Below are 17,453 nucleotides of genomic sequence, written 5' to 3' on the forward strand. Positions count from 1 at the left end.
GAACCAGTGAAAGACCCTAGATTTTTAGGTGTGTAAAAATATGGAAAATATGTGTTTTTCTCATAAAACCTGAAAACAATCATTACCAGGTCTTTAAAAATATATTTTTCTTATTGCTGATTTTTTGGATTTTTTTTAAAATCCAGAAAGCTATTATAATCAATTAATCATTACACCCTTAAAACTAGGGCTAATATCAGCAATTAGTGTGGTAGCAAAGATGACACTTTTTATGTGACCTTATCAAAGTTTTTCCCTACTGAGATATCCCCTCCAACACACACACACCCTGACTTTCATCCCGACACGCACCCAAACACCCACCCGGCTTACGCCCATGCACAGATGCACACTCATAAACACTTAAAAATACCCCACCCGTCCACAAACAGAGAACAGAGAGCCCCCCCACTACCAAGCACGTTCATAACCACCCGTCTCTTACGCTTTGCCCTTTCTCGACCAATAACAATCCTCAGAACCCACCTCAACGCCCCCGTGTATCACTCAGGTATATAACATGCCTTTCATTGTCACTGGATCATTATCGGTGTTCTCGGTTGGCTGAGGTTCCGGGAGTGTGTGTGATATTCCGTTAAGATGTGTTCTCAGTTGCAGGTCATGCTGGTGGCTCTCTCTGTCCTCGTGTTGGTCAGTAGGCTCAGTGCAGCTCCCAGAGGAGACGTGCTGGCCCAGCTGCTCCAGAAAGAAGCAGACACCAAAGACAATGAGGTGAGCATCATGGGGTTGATCTTTGCTGTAATGTCGTGGTTGTTTAGATGTGGGAGGAACTGGGGATGTGTTTTTGGAAGAGTAATGCATTCTTTACCATCTAACCTTGTTTTCCCAGCAATTGTACCACTATTTATAAATGCAGTAAATACTTAATAACTCATTTGATAGGGTTGATAGGTTCAGCACCCCATGTATCTACTATTTTCATCATTTTTGTATTGATACAGCACTTTCCTTAAACTCAGACACATTGTGCAGCCTGCTGTGAAATGCTTAGGTGACTGTCCAGTCACATTGACATAATAAAAGGCAAGATGGATTAATACATCAAACAATACCTAGAGATAAGAGGTAAATACACTACTGTCCAAATGTTTTTGGACACCCCTTCTAGTGAATGCATTCAGACACTTTAAGCTGCACCTGTGTGCACACTCACTGCTTGTCTAGTCCCTGTGGAGGATTGCCAACAGAAAAGGACTCTCTGAAGCAGAGAAACATGAACCTATTGGAACCATGCTTAATGCCAGGCAGGGGCCAGAGGGGTATAAAGCCCCCCAGCATTGAGCATATATTATAAGAATGATGTTTGGATGGGTTATTTTGAGTGTTTGACATAAATTCCCCTTCTGTTTCTCCAAGGACCTTTCCCGCATGCTGATGCTGAAGCTCCTGTCTGAGCTGGAGATTGCAGGCGATAATGAAGTGCTAACAGGCGCAGATGTGCGGAACGAAGTGGTGCGCCAGCTGCCCTTCTCTCAGCGGGAGCGCAAAACCGGCTGCCGCAATTTCTTCTGGAAGACCTTCACCTCCTGCTAGCTGCACCACTACCATGAATTATCTGCCTCAGACGGTTTATTTATTTTTATGTTCATCAGCAAAACTGAGAGGACTTCTGTATTTAATGCTGTAGCTTATATTGGGTATTTGCCCAGCTGAGTCCAGTTTTTGTACACCTGCACTGTTTTGTTAGGATTATATTACAGTATTGTTTTCATGTCTGAAGAGCTACAGCTTTAGAATTGTGTATGTAAATGGTCCAGAGGTTGGTCAATTTAACACATTAATACAGAGAGAGTGGGATACAACTGATGCCTAATACGTTTAGAACTGGCAGTGTTTAGAGAATGTCTTTTATGACATGATGTGAAGCAACTCATAATGATAATAATAATCAAATAATAAAATGACATGTCGGGACGATTCGAGACATGGGTAGTTTATGATTAAAGAAACATTGGGATTAAAATTCAGATTCAAGCTGTAATGATTCTCGATATGTCCACACAACTGAAAACTCTGATACCATCAAATACCTGTGAAAACATAACTGTCACATCTAAAACATCTGGCTGAAGTTCAGATTACTGCTCAGCTTTGCTATTTTATTATTAAATAATTTATAGTCAAGGAGCTAAACAATATAGTTGTAATTATTATAACCCATTAAAGTGTATTTCGAGAGCACCAAACAAAAAGAATGATTTAGAAATGTTCTGTTTTGAGATTTGATAATTCCAACAAAGTAATCTGAATATTAATATTCTGAATATTAGTATTATATAACTTCACTCTTGATTGTAAATGATATTGGAATCAATGACTCCCCCTTAATCTTTCAGAACACATTTGCTGTTTTCAGATTAGTTGCAATTTGTGAAGTTGCACAACGGTTGATCTGGTAGCGTATACAGCTCATATGCTGGAAGCATAACAAAACACTCGGACAATCAACTGTTGTAAAATGGATGGATTTATGAACTGAGGTTTCTCCTAAACTGATCAGAGAAAAGCAGAGGAAACACTTGCATGCACACTCACAATGATCTTCATTACGGAGTGTATTATTCACTATTCGTCTATCAAACACAAGGTGAACTCATCTGCAGCACCAAGGACACTTGGTTATAAGTATCAGTGGGCAGGGACAAACGCACCAGGGCAGGAACAAGGCGCAAAAAAAACAAAACAAAACAAAAAAAAACACAAAAAAAACATCCAGAGAGGGATGAAAAAATGAATCACATCACACCTGAGGGAGTTACTGGGTGCTCAGTAACACCGAATTAAATTACAACCAAAGCAAAAGAAACTTTGCAGAAAAACCAAGATGCATGAAATATCTTGTTGCTAAACACACAAAAAAGGTTAAGTCAAAGATGGCAATATTTCAAACACATATTTCAATTCCAAAAATCGAATAAAGAAACTGGCAGTGGTCATTTTGTGCTTTGAGTTTTCATAACAAACTGCGTGTGCTCAACTAGACTAGTCTCAACATTCAGCTCTCGGCAAGCTATATATGCTAGGTCATGAATTAATAAACCTAGTAGGTGATCTTTAGCCTGTATTCATTGTTATATGAGGGTCATATGTAATACGGTGGGGGGAGACACTAAAACATTTCAACCAACAAACCAAATACAGAAAATTACAGTAATGTGGGCGATTAAAAGAAAATGCGAATAACAAAAAAAAAAAGAATCTTTCAAAACTTCCAAAAGAAAGTATGAAATATAGAAACAAAAGGATGGCATACAAGACATATGATATTAAGCCAATCACAATGAAAATTACAGCATGACACCCACATCCCTCATGAAACTTACACTCCAAGCATTATTTTAATTTACTCCAGGGTGTAAATTATCCTCCTGCAACATACTGCATATTTAATATATCCTCCAATGAGCCAAAACATTAAGATTAAATATGCCAATTCCAGATATGCTGACGGTCAACTTCTACAAGCAAAACAGCATCCTTCCCTGTAGCACCTGACCACAGCACCAGATCTCCTCCTTTTAACCACAGTAGCAAAGTGGATCCGCATCACATACCTGACCGTCCCACTGAGGTAAAAGAAAACAGGACTCTGTCCAGACACTTGTTCACCCATTATAGGCACTTTTAATGGTGGACAGGGCTTAACATGGGCTGCTCTGCCTGCAGCTACACAGCAGGGTGCAATGCACTGTGTGTTCTGAAGTATTGTTCCTTTAACTATCACTTAATGACAGAGTAGCCCTTCGGTCAGTTCCACCCAGATGAGATAGCCTTCATTGCGCTCACATGTCGATGAGCCTTTGGTGCTGAATACCCTGTGGCCGGATTTTAATTTGGACTACTGTTGATAGTTATCCAACACCTGCCCTGCGGTTCTGAAGATGCAGATAGCAATTTGGCCCTTTTCAAAGCCACTCATTTCTAACATCGAACAGGTCAGCTACAAATAACCAAATGGTATTTCTCACCATCTATGAATGGTCTTAATGTTTTGGCCCATTGGTGCACTAATAGCCATATGCAAAAGTTTGGACACCCCATGTTCCAAAAAAGTTAAATCCTCGACATGCAGCAAAATGACAGTACTGAAAATCTGAGAGAATTACTTTTATTCATTTGGCAAATTGGATGGAAAAAAATAAAAGTTTATCCCCCCCCCAAATCTGTTAAATTAAGCATTTAAACAGTAATTGTGCATTAAAATGAGCTGACGCGTGTTCTCTGTGGGTGATTTTCAGGGTGCCCAAAATTCTGCACATGACCATAAATATGAACCTCACCCAAAAACTACAAATCCACTTCACCAAAGTACCAAAGTTTCAAAATGCAAGTTCCTCTGCCCTGGTAGCTGCAAATGTCTACCTCGTATTCAGGAGGCACTGAGCTAAAGACCGGCTATCTGAGTGTTGCCTCACTCACTAAATATCTCCAGCATTTCCCTCACCACACACTTTCCTATACTACTAACATCCATCTACAGCAACTCTTCCTTATAGAAGATAATACTTCATATTCACACCAACCTGCATGACCTAACGGAGCACACCTTCTCACCAAGCTCCACAGATAATTCATATTTGACACTTCCTTCATTTAGCTGTATTGGACCATGGTACTCTCTTACGCTGATCTGAGATAGTTAAGGTAAGGGTTTGGAAGGAGAACTGAGCTCTAAACTAACACAGAAAGAGCAATCCCTCAATTTTCAGTCAGACATGGATACCACAGTATGATATGTAGAAAAAGCTGGCATTATATTTGTCACTGTCTTTACAATCAAAATTCAAGCTTAAATCTTAGGTATTAAACACATGTTGATATCCTTCTATAATAAAGACCAAATCAAGTGTTACAGTTATTGTTCACTGATATGTTCAACATCTCCTGCTGAGGCCAGCCAGGGAGATCTGATTTCTTAGTGTTCAAGAGTAACAGACACTCCATAGTGTGCACTGAGGATAAAGGACGAGAAAAATGTCAAGTGCACTGCGCCCAAAAAACAAAAACAAAACAAAAAACAAAACTTAAAGCAACAATATGAATCTTATCTTATCGTTGCTACCCTGGGCTCAGCACCCTGCCAACTGCAGTATGTAACTTTGGTGAGGTGTGCAGGAATCATACAAATGGAAAACCCAATAAATTTACTGTACATGCTCTGTATCCCTCAGCTTGTCTAGAAAAACATGTCAATAAGGGATGGCTCAAAGGACAATGATGCTTCCTGACTGTAGGGGGAGCCCAGGAGCAAGAAATGCTAATTTTCCATAATGTTGCTTTAAATGCAGACATTATTTCTACATCTTAAAACAAATGTAGAACATACACACAGCAATGTGTTGCAAGAACATTACAAGATTATCCAACATATTTATATAACATGTCAGTTACAGTCATATGCCCAAGTATGAACACCCTTGTTAAAACGACACGTTGCTTATGTGAGGAAAAATCCGTTCTTCTAAAAGAAACAAAGTTAAACATGTAAATTTGCAGGCAGATGACTTCACTTGCTGAATTTAGCGTATTGTGGAAAAAAATGGAGTGTGCCAAAATTCTTATGAGACATGTTTAGTTTAGTTGTTCTTCAATATGTTAAATCCAGCAAATGCAATTTTAAAGAATTTAACATTAGATATGCAGAACTTTGCTGATGTTCCTGCTAGAACACACCAACAAAACGTGCAGGAATCCAGTCCACCAGGACCGGTTCGTCCCATCCTTGCTGCCGTGAATGACATTTTTCTGTATATTAAATATTTTGTATTAATTATTTACAGAAAACTAACATATGGGGACTGGGGTGCCCAAACTTTTGCATGCAACGGTATCTGCCAATGCTGGTGATTCAGTTATTGTGCTGCATCTTTACTTACTGAATGTCATTTATCAAGTGAAATGATCTCACTGCAGGTGCTGAAAGGTTTGCCTGATTCAAATAACAATGCTTGAAGGATGCAGAATGATCTGCAAGTGCAATAAAGATAATTTCACTTGATAAAGGACCACTAAATAATAATCTGTAATATTCTTACAACAACCTCAAAAACAAATACCAGATATATACGGCCTATTTTAAAAAATCATTTAAGACACCTCTGATTTTTTTTGGCCAACAATTTTTGAAGTGCGACCCAGGTCAGTTACAGAAAGGGGGTTTCACACACTTTTGACAAATATATGAACTAGAGGACATGCAGAATAAAGTCAGCCATTTGAGCGATAAAAAAATCTGAAGATTATAGACAAAAATAGAGACGTCTAATATTAGGTTCTCAGCGGCAGTGACTTTAGAAAGTACAAAAGTACCCTGATTAAGCCCTAACCCTGTTCAGAAAACATGAGCAACACATGTGAACACACACATGCACGCACACTGCTGGGAATATACAAAGGTAATATATTTATCTCCACTGTAAACTCACCATCTGCTTCATTTAAACGGCCCGTAAAAAGGTCTTAAACTTCATTCTTATTCACAGCTACAACTGTAAACCCTGAGTATGTGGAATTCAGCTATCAGTTATTTCAAATTACTCACAGAATTGGTTTGTGCTAATAGAAAGGGGGGGGGGTGGCAGTTTGGTGGACTGTGCGAACAGCCCTCACAGACAACATCAAAAACCAGAGCGGTGGGATGGAGAAATGTGAAAGGTGACAGTTGTTGGGCTGAAAGTTGTTAGCAGTCAGTGGAGATTTTGGCAGAAAGGTCTTGGATTCGTCGGGCGCTGCAGCTCTTGCACAGAATGTGGCCATCCAGAGGGTAGCAGCCTCTGCCCTCCCCTTCAGATGAAAGGAGCAATCCACACTCCTGCAACACAACCAGACACAAATGATCACTCATAAATATTAGATATCTGACATTAGAGCTACCAGACTTTAGGTGGTCAATATTATCGCCAGTGAAATAATTCTTGATGCTGGATTCATTAAACACATTAGGCATGGCCATTATGCACAGGAATATAACTTTATAGTAAATATTTATAGTATTTAAGTAAACAATAAGCTACAACCACCCAGCTAACTTTAACAGCATTTTAGAAAGGAAAGGGGCTATGCAACACCTGTGCATACAGAACAGTGCTCCAAAATCCAAAAGCATTCCCTTCCTACATTACTACCAAAAAACAGGATACATTTTTCAATAACTTAGATTTCAGAAGAAACAACGAATGAGCAGGTGTCCCATTACTTTTGCCCATATAGTATAATACTGATTAATGTATAATTGATTAATTTAAGAATTGACTTGTTACCAAAGTTCTGGTTCCTGTGACCCCTCTAATTAACACCACACTGAAAGCTGACAAATAACTAAGGTAGCTTTATATTCACAAGCTCAAAATAGCAAGTAGCTTCAACAGTCCTTACCTCACACACATAGCAGTTGACATGGAAACTGCGGTCCAGAGCCACAATCCTCACAGTTTCCTCCTGGCCTGGCTCAGGCATTATGGGCTGGCCGCACACAGAGCAACGTGGAGCAAACTTCCTGCACATAAAGTAAGTATTTACTTCATTTTTGCATGCCTATGCCCACCTTCCAGTTGAGTGACATTTGGGAGAAAATGAACACCTGAAGCTACACCTGGAACACCTTTGTAGCTGCGCAGGTTTGGTCTGGTAATACTGGTATTACTTTTTTTCTACAGTGTAGCAAAAAAAGCTACAAGGTGGTCTCTGCTAATTTAAATTTCAACCAATAATTTTCCTTCACGCTCCCAATGAGTCACCACATATGAGCATACCCTGAGTAAAAGAAACACATACAATAATCTTAGCACCCAAGCTTACATCAAAGCTAGTGCAGGTACCTGTGAAAATCGTCAATGCAGTGGATCTGGGAAGCAGCATCCACGGTGAAGGGCACCCCGTCCAGGCAGCAGCCACAGACAACGCAGGTGAAGCAGCGCGGATGGTAGGCTTTCCCCATCGCCCGCAGGATGCGGTCCAGGATTGGGTTTGAGCACTTTGAGCAGCGCTCCAGTGTGCTCTGGAGCCATGGGAATAAAAAAAAAAAAAAAAAACAGATAATGGATAACTGTAATAAGAAATTCAAGCATTTATTTAATAATTTAATTAAAGGTGCCTTATGCTGCCAACCTGTTTTCCTTGAACCTCAACTGTAGTCTCCTTCAAATTTAATAGCATAACCAAAACAGAGGTGGAAAACCAGTCAACTACAATTAAAAAAGGATGTTTCGTTACAGCCAGGTCTTATATGTCTTATATATGTTATATTTTGCTATATATGTATATATATGTTATATTTTGCTGGTGCATAACAACTTAAAATACGCAATAAATGCATTATATGGCACCTTTAAAAGACACAAGGAACCACAGACACACAAAATATGGAGTGCAAAGAACATGACATGCCATCTTGAGAGATAGGATGTGAGAGAGTGAGGTCATTAAATAGATGGAAAATAACAAGGAGGAAAAACGGTGACAGAAGAATGTGTGTGTGTGTGTGTGTGTATGTATATATACATACATACATACATACATACATACATGTAACTCACAGCCAGTTCTACCACAAAGTGTCATTATAGAGGAACAGTGGAGGGGAGAAAAAGGAGTAATGAAACGTGGACAAAGACAAATTCCACAAAAGAAGTCCAAAAAGGACTGACTAAAGAGCAGTTGATGTTGATGAGAAGACAAAGGTAAAGCAAATAGGAAGAAAATTACCCAGGAGGATGAAGAGTAAAAGTGTCAAGTACAAAACTCACAATGTAACAGCTCTCACAGTAGCTCTTTTTGTCCAGTGCATAGAAAGGCTGGCCTCGGAGTCGAGCATGGCAAGTGATGCATGTAAAACACTCCACATGGAAAACCTGCTCCATAGCAATACAGCCACTGCCATCACCTAGCACATTATCTCCACACCTCGCACAGCGGCCTGAAAAAGCGGAGAGCAATGAACAAGAAATTCACAATAAAAAACTATAGCAGTTAAAAGGCATGTTATATAGTACTAAAAAAGGTTTTTTTTTTAACAATACAGAAATTATTTTTGCTACTACAAAGGTCTGTTTGTGAAAGGTTCTTTAGAGAACTATATACAAAGAAGGTATTTCTTGTATATGAAAACTGCGTAACCAGGCAAAGAACATTTCAACTGGTACTTTGGTTTGTTATGCTTGTCTATACTGAACCCCCATCAAGGATGTGCTATTGAGATATACAGATCAGTTTTACTCTTCAAGTATATGACAGAAGCAACACTTTTTTTTTAGGTTGTGAAAGATGCATCATACCAAAGTATTCCTCTGTAGGGGGATGATTCATGTCATACACCAACTTTTTAGTGAGCCGATCCAACTCCTCCTCTGGCCTCGACACTGGCCCCTGGTGGTACAACGTGGCAAAATCAGTAATGAGTCTGAAATGATCGTAACATGATCCAAGAGGGCAGATTCTCAAAGCATTATGCATAAAGTCTTATGATGGCTTGTGTGTGCCAGCATCACCCTGAAGTGATGTGGCACAAGAGAGAGATATCTACCTACCCAAAGAGTGCAAGGCCAATTGCGCTTTGTTGGACGCCAGCTGCTGATGGCAGATGGTTTGTTTTTATATGCATATCTAAATAATAATGCTCATGTTATTGCATTCGCACTATACATCCAATTTTGTGGACACCCTTTCTAACAAATGTGTCCAACTATTTGAAGTTGCACCCACTCCTGACACTGAAACTTAATAGAGAAAATTACCTTGTTAGACTGATACGAAGATCCCTGTTCTTGTCCTTTTTTGCCTGGTGGCCCCTGCATTCGGCTCGCCGCTTGAACCTGACCTGTTCCCCCCTTGTATGCTGCTGGGTCACCGTGTGCCTCCTGGGCTGGAGGGGGCGGTGGTGGGTACCAGCTTTGTGCCTGCCCTTGTGCTTCTGGGTAATACGGGCGGTCTTGTTGAGCAGGGCGCGAAGCAAGCTGGCGAGGAGCGGGTGGAGTGTAGGCCTGCTCTGCCTGCCGCCCACTCTGGGAGTAGGTAACAGGCTGTGCGGTTTTGACCTGCACGCTGAAGCGTGGCCCAGTCGGGGTGGAGGCAGTGGTGTAGGAAGCAGGCACTGGTTGGGGGTATGGTTTGTGGGCAGAGGAAGAGGGGGATGGATAGGCGTAGTCAGGCTGTGGAGTGGAGGTGTAAGGAGGAGAAGGATGGTACTGACTCTGAGAGTGAGGAGGATAGCCCATGGAGGGTCTGGCCTGGGACTGTGCCACCGCCTGGCCAGAGGGTTTGTAGCGGTCACTGGGGAGGTGCTTGTTGTAAGGCACGTTATCATACAGCTGTGGGTGAGAAATGTAATCTCAGGAACATTCTAAGCAATGAGAGCTGTAGCATGGAATACACCGTACACTGAATCACTGAAACTCTATACCAGTGGCCACCAATCCGTCTCCCAGAGATTTCCTGGGAAATTTAGTTGCATCCTGCATTTAACACATTGCACGCTGCACTCAAGGTAGATGTTCAGGACTATGTACAATCCACTGTTTACAATGTTATAATTATAGTCAAGGTTTTTAGAATTATGATTACATTACAACTGACAATGTAATTTTACTTAATTACAGTGTATTTAGCCCTATTCTTTTTCCTACCCAACTGTCAAACCAGGTAGTAAGTATGCTTATCAAAAGAGATGACTGAGGAACTACTGTACCTGTGTGCTTGAGTTCTGAGGGTGGCTGTCCAGGTCAGCCAACATGCAGGTTAGAGAGTCTATTTCTGCATCAATACTAGACGCTAGATGCTTATCAGAGCCCCGAGCCTGAAAATAACAAGAGCATAAGGGCCTGAGAACAAGCAAGAGGTCCATAAAGTCCATTTAAAATCTCTGCGTTTTGTTCTCTTTATATACTCTGAATGACCTCAGTGTATGAAAATGTCCTATACAAATAAATTTGTTTTGCCTTGCCTATTCCCCATCCCCAAAATGTAGTCCCTCAAAGCCCCACAGCTCGATTTGCCATGTTCTAAGACAGAGAAAGCAGGCTTGGTTGTCTCACATGGTGATCATAGCTTGCCATGTGCGGGCTCCAAGTGAGGTGGTTATCTTTGGGCCCATCCACTTGGGGATAGTAGTGCTCTCCTGATTTGGGATGGTAGGGGGATGGCCCTGAATGGTCATCCTGATGCTGGTGATGCATGCTTCCACCTAAATGATCACACACATACAAATAATTTTTTTTTTAAAGCAAAACAGCTGCCAATGTACACTGAACAAATTCTACAACTGTTCCACACAGTTATCTGACCAAATAAAACCATGTTCATATTCAGCCTCCCCTCTGTTCAAACCATCATCATCCAGTGATTCATATCCTTTAACAGAAAATCAGTATTTTATATTAGCAGTGTCTTTCTGTGGATGAGAAAAAAAAGCCCTCTGGGATTATGATTCAGGTTTCACAGAAATCATTCTTCAACACTCATTAATAGCAAGTCAAGAATTGAACCCCTCAGTCTCAGGTCAACGCTATAAAGAGAGCTGTTTGACTATAATGAACTTTTTGTTTGGTCACAAGATGCCATAGAATGCAATTAGCGGAGCAGTGGTGGCTCAGCGGTTAGAGTTTCTGGCTTTTGATGACAAGGTTGTGGCACTGCCACTGTTGGGCCCTTAAGCACCCACTGCTGCATAATGTAAAAGAAAACTCTGCTCTGTTTTCATTTTCCATTACACATCTACCAGAAGCAGCTCTGCCCAATATCATTTATTTGACATATTAATAATGTTTTTTCCAATATCGTGTAGCCCTAATGTTCACCCTAACACATATCAGAACGTATCATCAGTAAATAGTAGCAATAAAGCATCGCTTTATCTCCCACCAAAGGTACTGGATTTTGCCCAAAAGACATTCTCACCTGAGGGTCCAGTGGCCATGTACCTTGTAGGTACACCGCTTCCACCTGCTGCTCCATTTTGGTCATAGACACCATATTTGGGCCTCTGGTCCGATGGACCCTTCTTAGGTGGTCGGTAGTAGGCAGGGCCAGAGTGTGACATCTGTGCTGCGGGTCGCTCTGGACTACCTAGAGTTCTTGGTGGCAGCCAGGTAGGGCCGGACATAATGGGTTTCTGTTAGGAATATGAAAATGAACATATTTTTAAACTCAGTTGAAGGGACACTCCAGCGGTTTCCAAACTAATCTTCAGCATCTATCTACAACATCTACACCATACTGAGAGACAGCAACTTCCCTGTGTGTAGAAAAGAACACAAAACCTATTTGTTAAAATCACATGCATTAGAGGAGCCAATGCCCACAGGCTTATATTACAAACATCTTTCAAGTTAGTGGACTTAATTGAGATCAAGTTGAAGTTCAAGGTGTACTGTCTCAGCCATATTACAGTAAAAGGTAGAAACCCGTTCACATAAACAACTGTCTGTCATAGTGAATACATTGTGCGAACCATCATCAAGGGCCAGTTTTAAGTAGCGAGGACTGGATAAACAGGGAGGAACCCTGGAACCATCATCAGATTCACAACAGGAATATATGAGGAAATGACTCCAATCCCCAGAGTCATAAAACAACCCTTCACTAACCGAACATCAACCAACGAGAACTACACCACTGCTTCCGATCACACTGGTCATCGAGGTCTCATGCTTTATATATGTATGCAGACGGTTTCCAAGGGAAACTAGAAAATGCTCCACTCTGGGTTTCCTATGGCAACTCACAGTTGCTACAACAACAGGCTCTCAGTTAAAAAGCAGGAAAAGGGAACCATTCTCAACCGAGAGGGGAATTCCAGGGGTCCTCGAGCAAACAGCCTCCCACATACACATGCAGACGGACACACACACATTCCCACAGGTGCAAAGTAGTTCTTCCTGATCCCCCATTGGCACAATGGCCATTGTCTTAAATATTTAGACGTGACCCTTTGTGTACAAAGTCTATATGAGAACGAGATAGGAAATGTTGTGTAATAATCATTTTTTGGTTGACCCATCTGGACAAGCACAACAATGAATATCCACTTCACAATGGTCCCTCAAACATTCAAGACACTGGAAGGTTCTTGTTTCATTTACAAAGCTGGCGTTTAGGTAAGGGTCATTGACCATGTATGGCCTAAACCTGAGTCAACACCACTAGATTCAAGTATTGCTGGGTGAACCTATGATTCCTGAGTACTGCTGCTTCCATTCCAGTCTATACATTAGGAACACCTGTAGAAATAATCATTCCTGCAAACCATGATTAGACATGACAGCAGTGCATGTAATGCTGCAGATATAGGCCAGCAGCTTCAGGTAACGTCTATGTCAACCATCAGAACTTGGAAGAAATGTGATCTTTTGAGCGTGGCACAACTGCTGGCGCCAGACGAGCTGGTCTGAGGATTTCTGGTTTGAGGAAAACTGCTGATCGCCTTGGATTTTCCACACAACTGTTTCTAGAGTTACTCAGAATGGTGTGATAAAGACAAAGACATCGAGTGAGCACCAATACTCAAGACTGAAACGCCTTGCTGACGAGAGACGTCCACACAGTCCAGAAAGCTACAGTAACTCATGACTGCTCAGTACGACTGTAGTGAGCAACCTCCTGTCCAGTCAAAGGTGACGCTGCAGAACTGACAAAAGCAAAATGCTTGTGTGACACAGCTGTTTTTATAGTCGATAGTTTACATAAGAGAAAAATGGCACATGAGTGTACATGACTTTTGTACTTGACCGTAAGGAGAAACTAAGGAGCTGTTGGTCATTCATGGTGAGTAAGCTGTCCTGTTTACAGGGACTTTTTTACAGCAAGTATGAACATGGGCATCCCAGTACAATACTGCAACATGTAAATGATTCAAAACCTATATCTTACAGGTAAAAGTAACCAAAATCCTCTGTTCATACAGGCGTGCAATTACAGTGCTTTTTTGTAATGTTTTGCTGCGTATATTATACAAACAAAGCATACCGTCATTTCCTCAGCTCTCCCAAAAGTGAATAAAATTCACCCAAAAAATAGGGACACCTCAGCTAGCCTACTTTTACCCTCTGATAAGTTCATTTAGGCTATTAAAATATTTTTTAAGCCAGGGAGCATTTTCTGATAGGGTAATAAATGCTTACCACTACGGCAATCGTAAGTATGGTGTGATTTCAGTTAAAATATAGCTAATTTGCAGTGTTTTATTACCGACACTCCCCCAACTTGGAAAGTGAGGGCTCACTGAACTGAGAAAAAAACTGATTTTCCCACAAATAAGTACGACTTTGTGCTGATGTTTATCAGCTTTGCTTGTAAATTTGACCTTTCCAACAGGACTTTAAGCCAATATTAGGTTTTCCGAATATCCGCTGTTCTAGCACTGGGGCCATTTCATGGGCTTTTAGCCAACAGTCATGCCAAAACCCTTGTATCCTCATTTAACTGGTTTGTAGCTACTTTTTTGATATTAGGTGAATCGGGCAGTTGTTCTTTACACTGCGTCAGCATTTCACACTGAACTGACCAAAAGAAATTTGCCTTTTTGGAGATTTTAACAGTGATCGCAACAACATCCTACTTAACACTGGCTAACTTTTTCTTGGGCAGCACTTCCTATAAATCTGCACTATAGGGATAGGGGTAGGGAACTTAAGGGTAACATAAAATTAACAGTACAGCAGGGTTTATGTGCTCAAAATAGGTTTTAAAAGTGACAACAAGCTGCTTTACAAAAATCAGCTGTTTTACAGTTACAGTCTCATGGATACAGCATCCATAGCTAACCCAGTAACAACGCTAGCTAGCTATGTTGTTAAACCGGAAGTGCATAAACTATCACGGTATGTCAACATCACGGTAGACCGGTATGCACGATATATCGTCCAGCGCTAGACATAAATAATGGCTGAGACGTTTAGCTAGCTAAATTGTCTCATGTACTACAAGAGAGCAAAGATTAACGAGCAATATTAGGCGCTCTCTCGTTACACAGCTTTGCGTTAAAAACACGTAGGCTAGCCATAAAAGTTTGCGAGGGCGTTCAACGCGACTAGGCCGACTAGGCTGGTATCTGAGCCCGTTTGAGTGTCTACTCAAACCCGAGGAGTGTTGGGCCGAGATACACAGACTCCAGTTACGAGTTTTTAACTTGGTATTAGCCACAATGAGCTTTTTTGAACGGATAAACACTCAGAACAACGTGTTGAACGGAGCAGGACCGGCGGTGAATCACGGTGGGCTAGTGCCACACTCCGGCAGTTTGGAAGAGGGCCACTGGACCATAAACTGTTTAGCCCACGACCAAATCTCGGCATCAAGCGACCTAGACCGCTTCCTCTAAACCCACCCCGCATCGTGTGAGGGCTGCAGGGAAACAGGAACAATGGAGCATTTATCGATTTCCGTAACGTTACCTCTTAAAACGCTGGCTAATCCACCCCGTCTACAGCTGGCCTGACTCGCCCCTCATCTCCTCTCATCTGCGGAACCAAACACACTCTAGCTCCGGCTCCTCAAAATTAAGCAACGAGGATGCAGCCAACTCGCCCCCCTGTGTCGGGTTATGTTATAAAAACTAAATCTTGTAAACATGTCAGACGAGTAGCTTAAAGTCTGCAGCTCCGGCCATTGAGCCACTCTGTGTTTTTGAGCATGCGAAACCAAAGGCGTGCACACACAACAGGGATTAAACTGAAATTCATCACTGAAAGTCTCCCGTCCTCATGGAGTAACACTGTGCATGAGCCGCTGAAGTTACAGGCTGGTGGTCTGCCCATGCTAACTGTCCGGCTCGCCGTAGGAGATGACTAACGTTAGAGCTAGCGCCATCCTCACTTGTTGTCACACCAAAGAGCGCCGAAACTGGCCTGCCGCACTTCGCCACGTCTTCGATGTGTTCACGACTGCCTATCTAAGAGTTGTTGAGATGTCTGGACTAGAGTACTTTCTATTCCAGCATCGGTTGCATTCCTGTAACCTACTTTTTTCCTGGATCCTGCGTGAGTGTGTGCCACAGGCCCCGGAGAAGCGGCGTTTTTTTTTTCTTTCCCCACTCGTATTCAGACAGACCCCGCCTCCTCGGCTAGGATTGGCTACGAGTTCACACTGTCGAGGAGCAGCTTATGAGAATAAACTGCTAGCCAATCCGAGCGCAGCTGTGGAAATACTATCAGCCAATTAGAGCGCAGGACGCGGGACCTGTCGAAATACGGGTGGGGAAAAATACGCTGGGAAGCGCACCAAACTCGTGACGTAAGGGGTGCGTGGGGGGTTGTGCTGGCCGGCTAGTGTCCCATATTGGAATGACAGATGGTGCATATCCTTATCTACAGGAAAAAAGGGAAAAACACCCTGTCGCCCGAGGCGACCTAATCCAAAGGCCTTACTTTTTACCGAGATAGCCTGGCCTGTAATTAAAGGCAAATCTCTCTTGCTACTTTTGGCCTTGCCACTGTAGAACTATAAAAATTCCTTGTGGTTTCCTACCCTCCATGAAGCTTGCCTGCACAGAGAAAACAGATATATATGCTGCTGGACTTTAAACTGTTATTTCACACAGGGATTTACCACCTAACTGATCAGAATTGTCAGAATGCCCTATGTGACAATAACGAAAATATATATACATACACTCACATACAGATAAATATGTACATATGTATATATATATATATATATATATATATATATATACACACAGACACGCACTATTTCATCTGTGTATATATATTTGTATATTTGTATTTTGTATTTTTTTTGCTTATATTTCTATATTTCTATATTTTTATTTTTTATTTTTTAACTTAAATTTTACTTATTCTATTTTTTTTTTTTTTTTTTTTTTTTTCTTTTGCACTTTTGCACTTTACGTCATTAAGTTAAGGTTTAGTTAAGTTTAAATGTAGATTTTTATTGTATAGCTTGATGTGGGCAGACTGTCATAAAAGCATTTCACTGCAAGTTATACTGTGTATGACTATGTATGTGACAAATAAAATTTGATTTGATTTGAATGAGATAATCAGAGGTGACAGCGGTAAAGGCATCAGGTTAACTGTGTTACCTTCTCACAAGTGTCATTCTGCCTGATTTATCAGAGATACATGTGCACTTCCTGGTGTGCAGAGGCAGGAGGTTTTAAGATAAAATTAATAAAATGCTACATTTTGTTACTTTAAGTAGTTGAAGTACATTACTAAGTCTAAGACGTATTTTGGAGTGTCTGTACTTGGCAGAATGGTATTATGTGTGTGTGCTGAACAGCTCCAAGAGCCTGGGGTTGTGTGTGTTTTAATGCTCACTCTGGCTGTCTTTGCAGGGGTTTCCTCCAGGTACTCCAGGTTTCCTTCTACCTCCCAAAATTATGCTTGCTGAATTGGCTATGCTAACCTGCCTCCTAGTTGTGAGTAAATGTGTGTGTGTGTGGTACCCTGTAAGGGATTGGTGCCATGTTCAAGGGCAGG

At 41.4% G+C, this 17,453-nt stretch overlaps 2 protein-coding genes across 6 annotated transcripts; one reads left to right on the top strand and one right to left on the bottom strand.

Annotated features, from left to right (window-relative positions):
• The first annotated feature begins 562 nt into the window (after positions 1 to 562).
• Positions 563 to 2,912, top strand: sst5 (somatostatin 5). Its single transcript, XM_072687532.1, has 2 exons — positions 563 to 732; positions 1,378 to 2,912. Exons 1-2 carry the CDS (start codon positions 601 to 603, stop codon positions 1,552 to 1,554), a joined length of 309 nt encoding a protein of 102 aa, XP_072543633.1. The 5' UTR covers positions 563 to 600; the 3' UTR covers positions 1,555 to 2,912.
• Positions 2,471 to 16,024, bottom strand: trip6 (thyroid hormone receptor interactor 6). 5 transcript variants are annotated; one of them, XM_072687527.1, is made up of 10 exons: positions 15,972 to 16,024; positions 11,911 to 12,124; positions 11,049 to 11,197; positions 10,703 to 10,810; positions 9,753 to 10,325; positions 9,294 to 9,384; positions 8,766 to 8,935; positions 7,839 to 8,017; positions 7,396 to 7,516; positions 2,471 to 6,832 (listed from the first exon to the last, which is right to left on the bottom strand). In XM_072687527.1, the coding sequence occupies exons 2-10, from the start codon at positions 12,113 to 12,115 to the stop codon at positions 6,701 to 6,703; spliced, it is 1,728 nt and encodes a 575-aa protein (XP_072543628.1). In that variant the 5' UTR covers positions 12,116 to 12,124; positions 15,972 to 16,024; the 3' UTR covers positions 2,471 to 6,700. The 5 variants fall into 5 exon arrangements, with proteins under 5 accessions (XP_072543628.1, XP_072543630.1, XP_072543627.1 ...); XM_072687529.1 differs by lacking the exon at positions 15,972 to 16,024 and adding an exon at positions 15,826 to 15,927; XM_072687526.1 differs by lacking the exon at positions 15,972 to 16,024 and adding an exon at positions 15,726 to 15,778.
• Positions 16,025 to 17,453: the final 1,429 nt, after the last annotated feature.

The sequence above is a fragment of the Salminus brasiliensis genome, chromosome 9, assembly GCF_030463535.1.
Source record: "Salminus brasiliensis chromosome 9, fSalBra1.hap2, whole genome shotgun sequence".
In the NCBI taxonomy this organism is placed as follows: Eukaryota; Metazoa; Chordata; class Actinopteri; order Characiformes; family Bryconidae; genus Salminus; species Salminus brasiliensis.

Excerpts from the sequence above, each read along its gene's own strand:
- sst5 (XM_072687532.1), top strand. The coding sequence starts at position 601 with ATGTGTTCTCAGTTGCAGGTCATGCTGGTGGCTCTCTCTGTCCTCGTG. Across the intron at positions 733-1,377 it reads CAGACACCAAAGACAATGAG|GACCTTTCCCGCATGCTGAT; the intron begins GTGAGCATCATG and ends TGTTTCTCCAAG.
- trip6 (XM_072687526.1), bottom strand. The coding sequence starts at position 15,767 with ATGGGCAGACCACCAGCCTGTAACTTCAGCGGCTCATGCACA. Across the intron at positions 10,811-11,048 it reads TGGCAAGCTATGATCACCAT|GCTCGGGGCTCTGATAAGCA; the intron begins GTGAGACAACCA and ends TGTTATTTTCAG. Across the intron at positions 9,385-9,752 it reads CTTCGTATCAGTCTAACAAG|GGGCCAGTGTCGAGGCCAGA; the intron begins GTAATTTTCTCT and ends TTGTACCACCAG.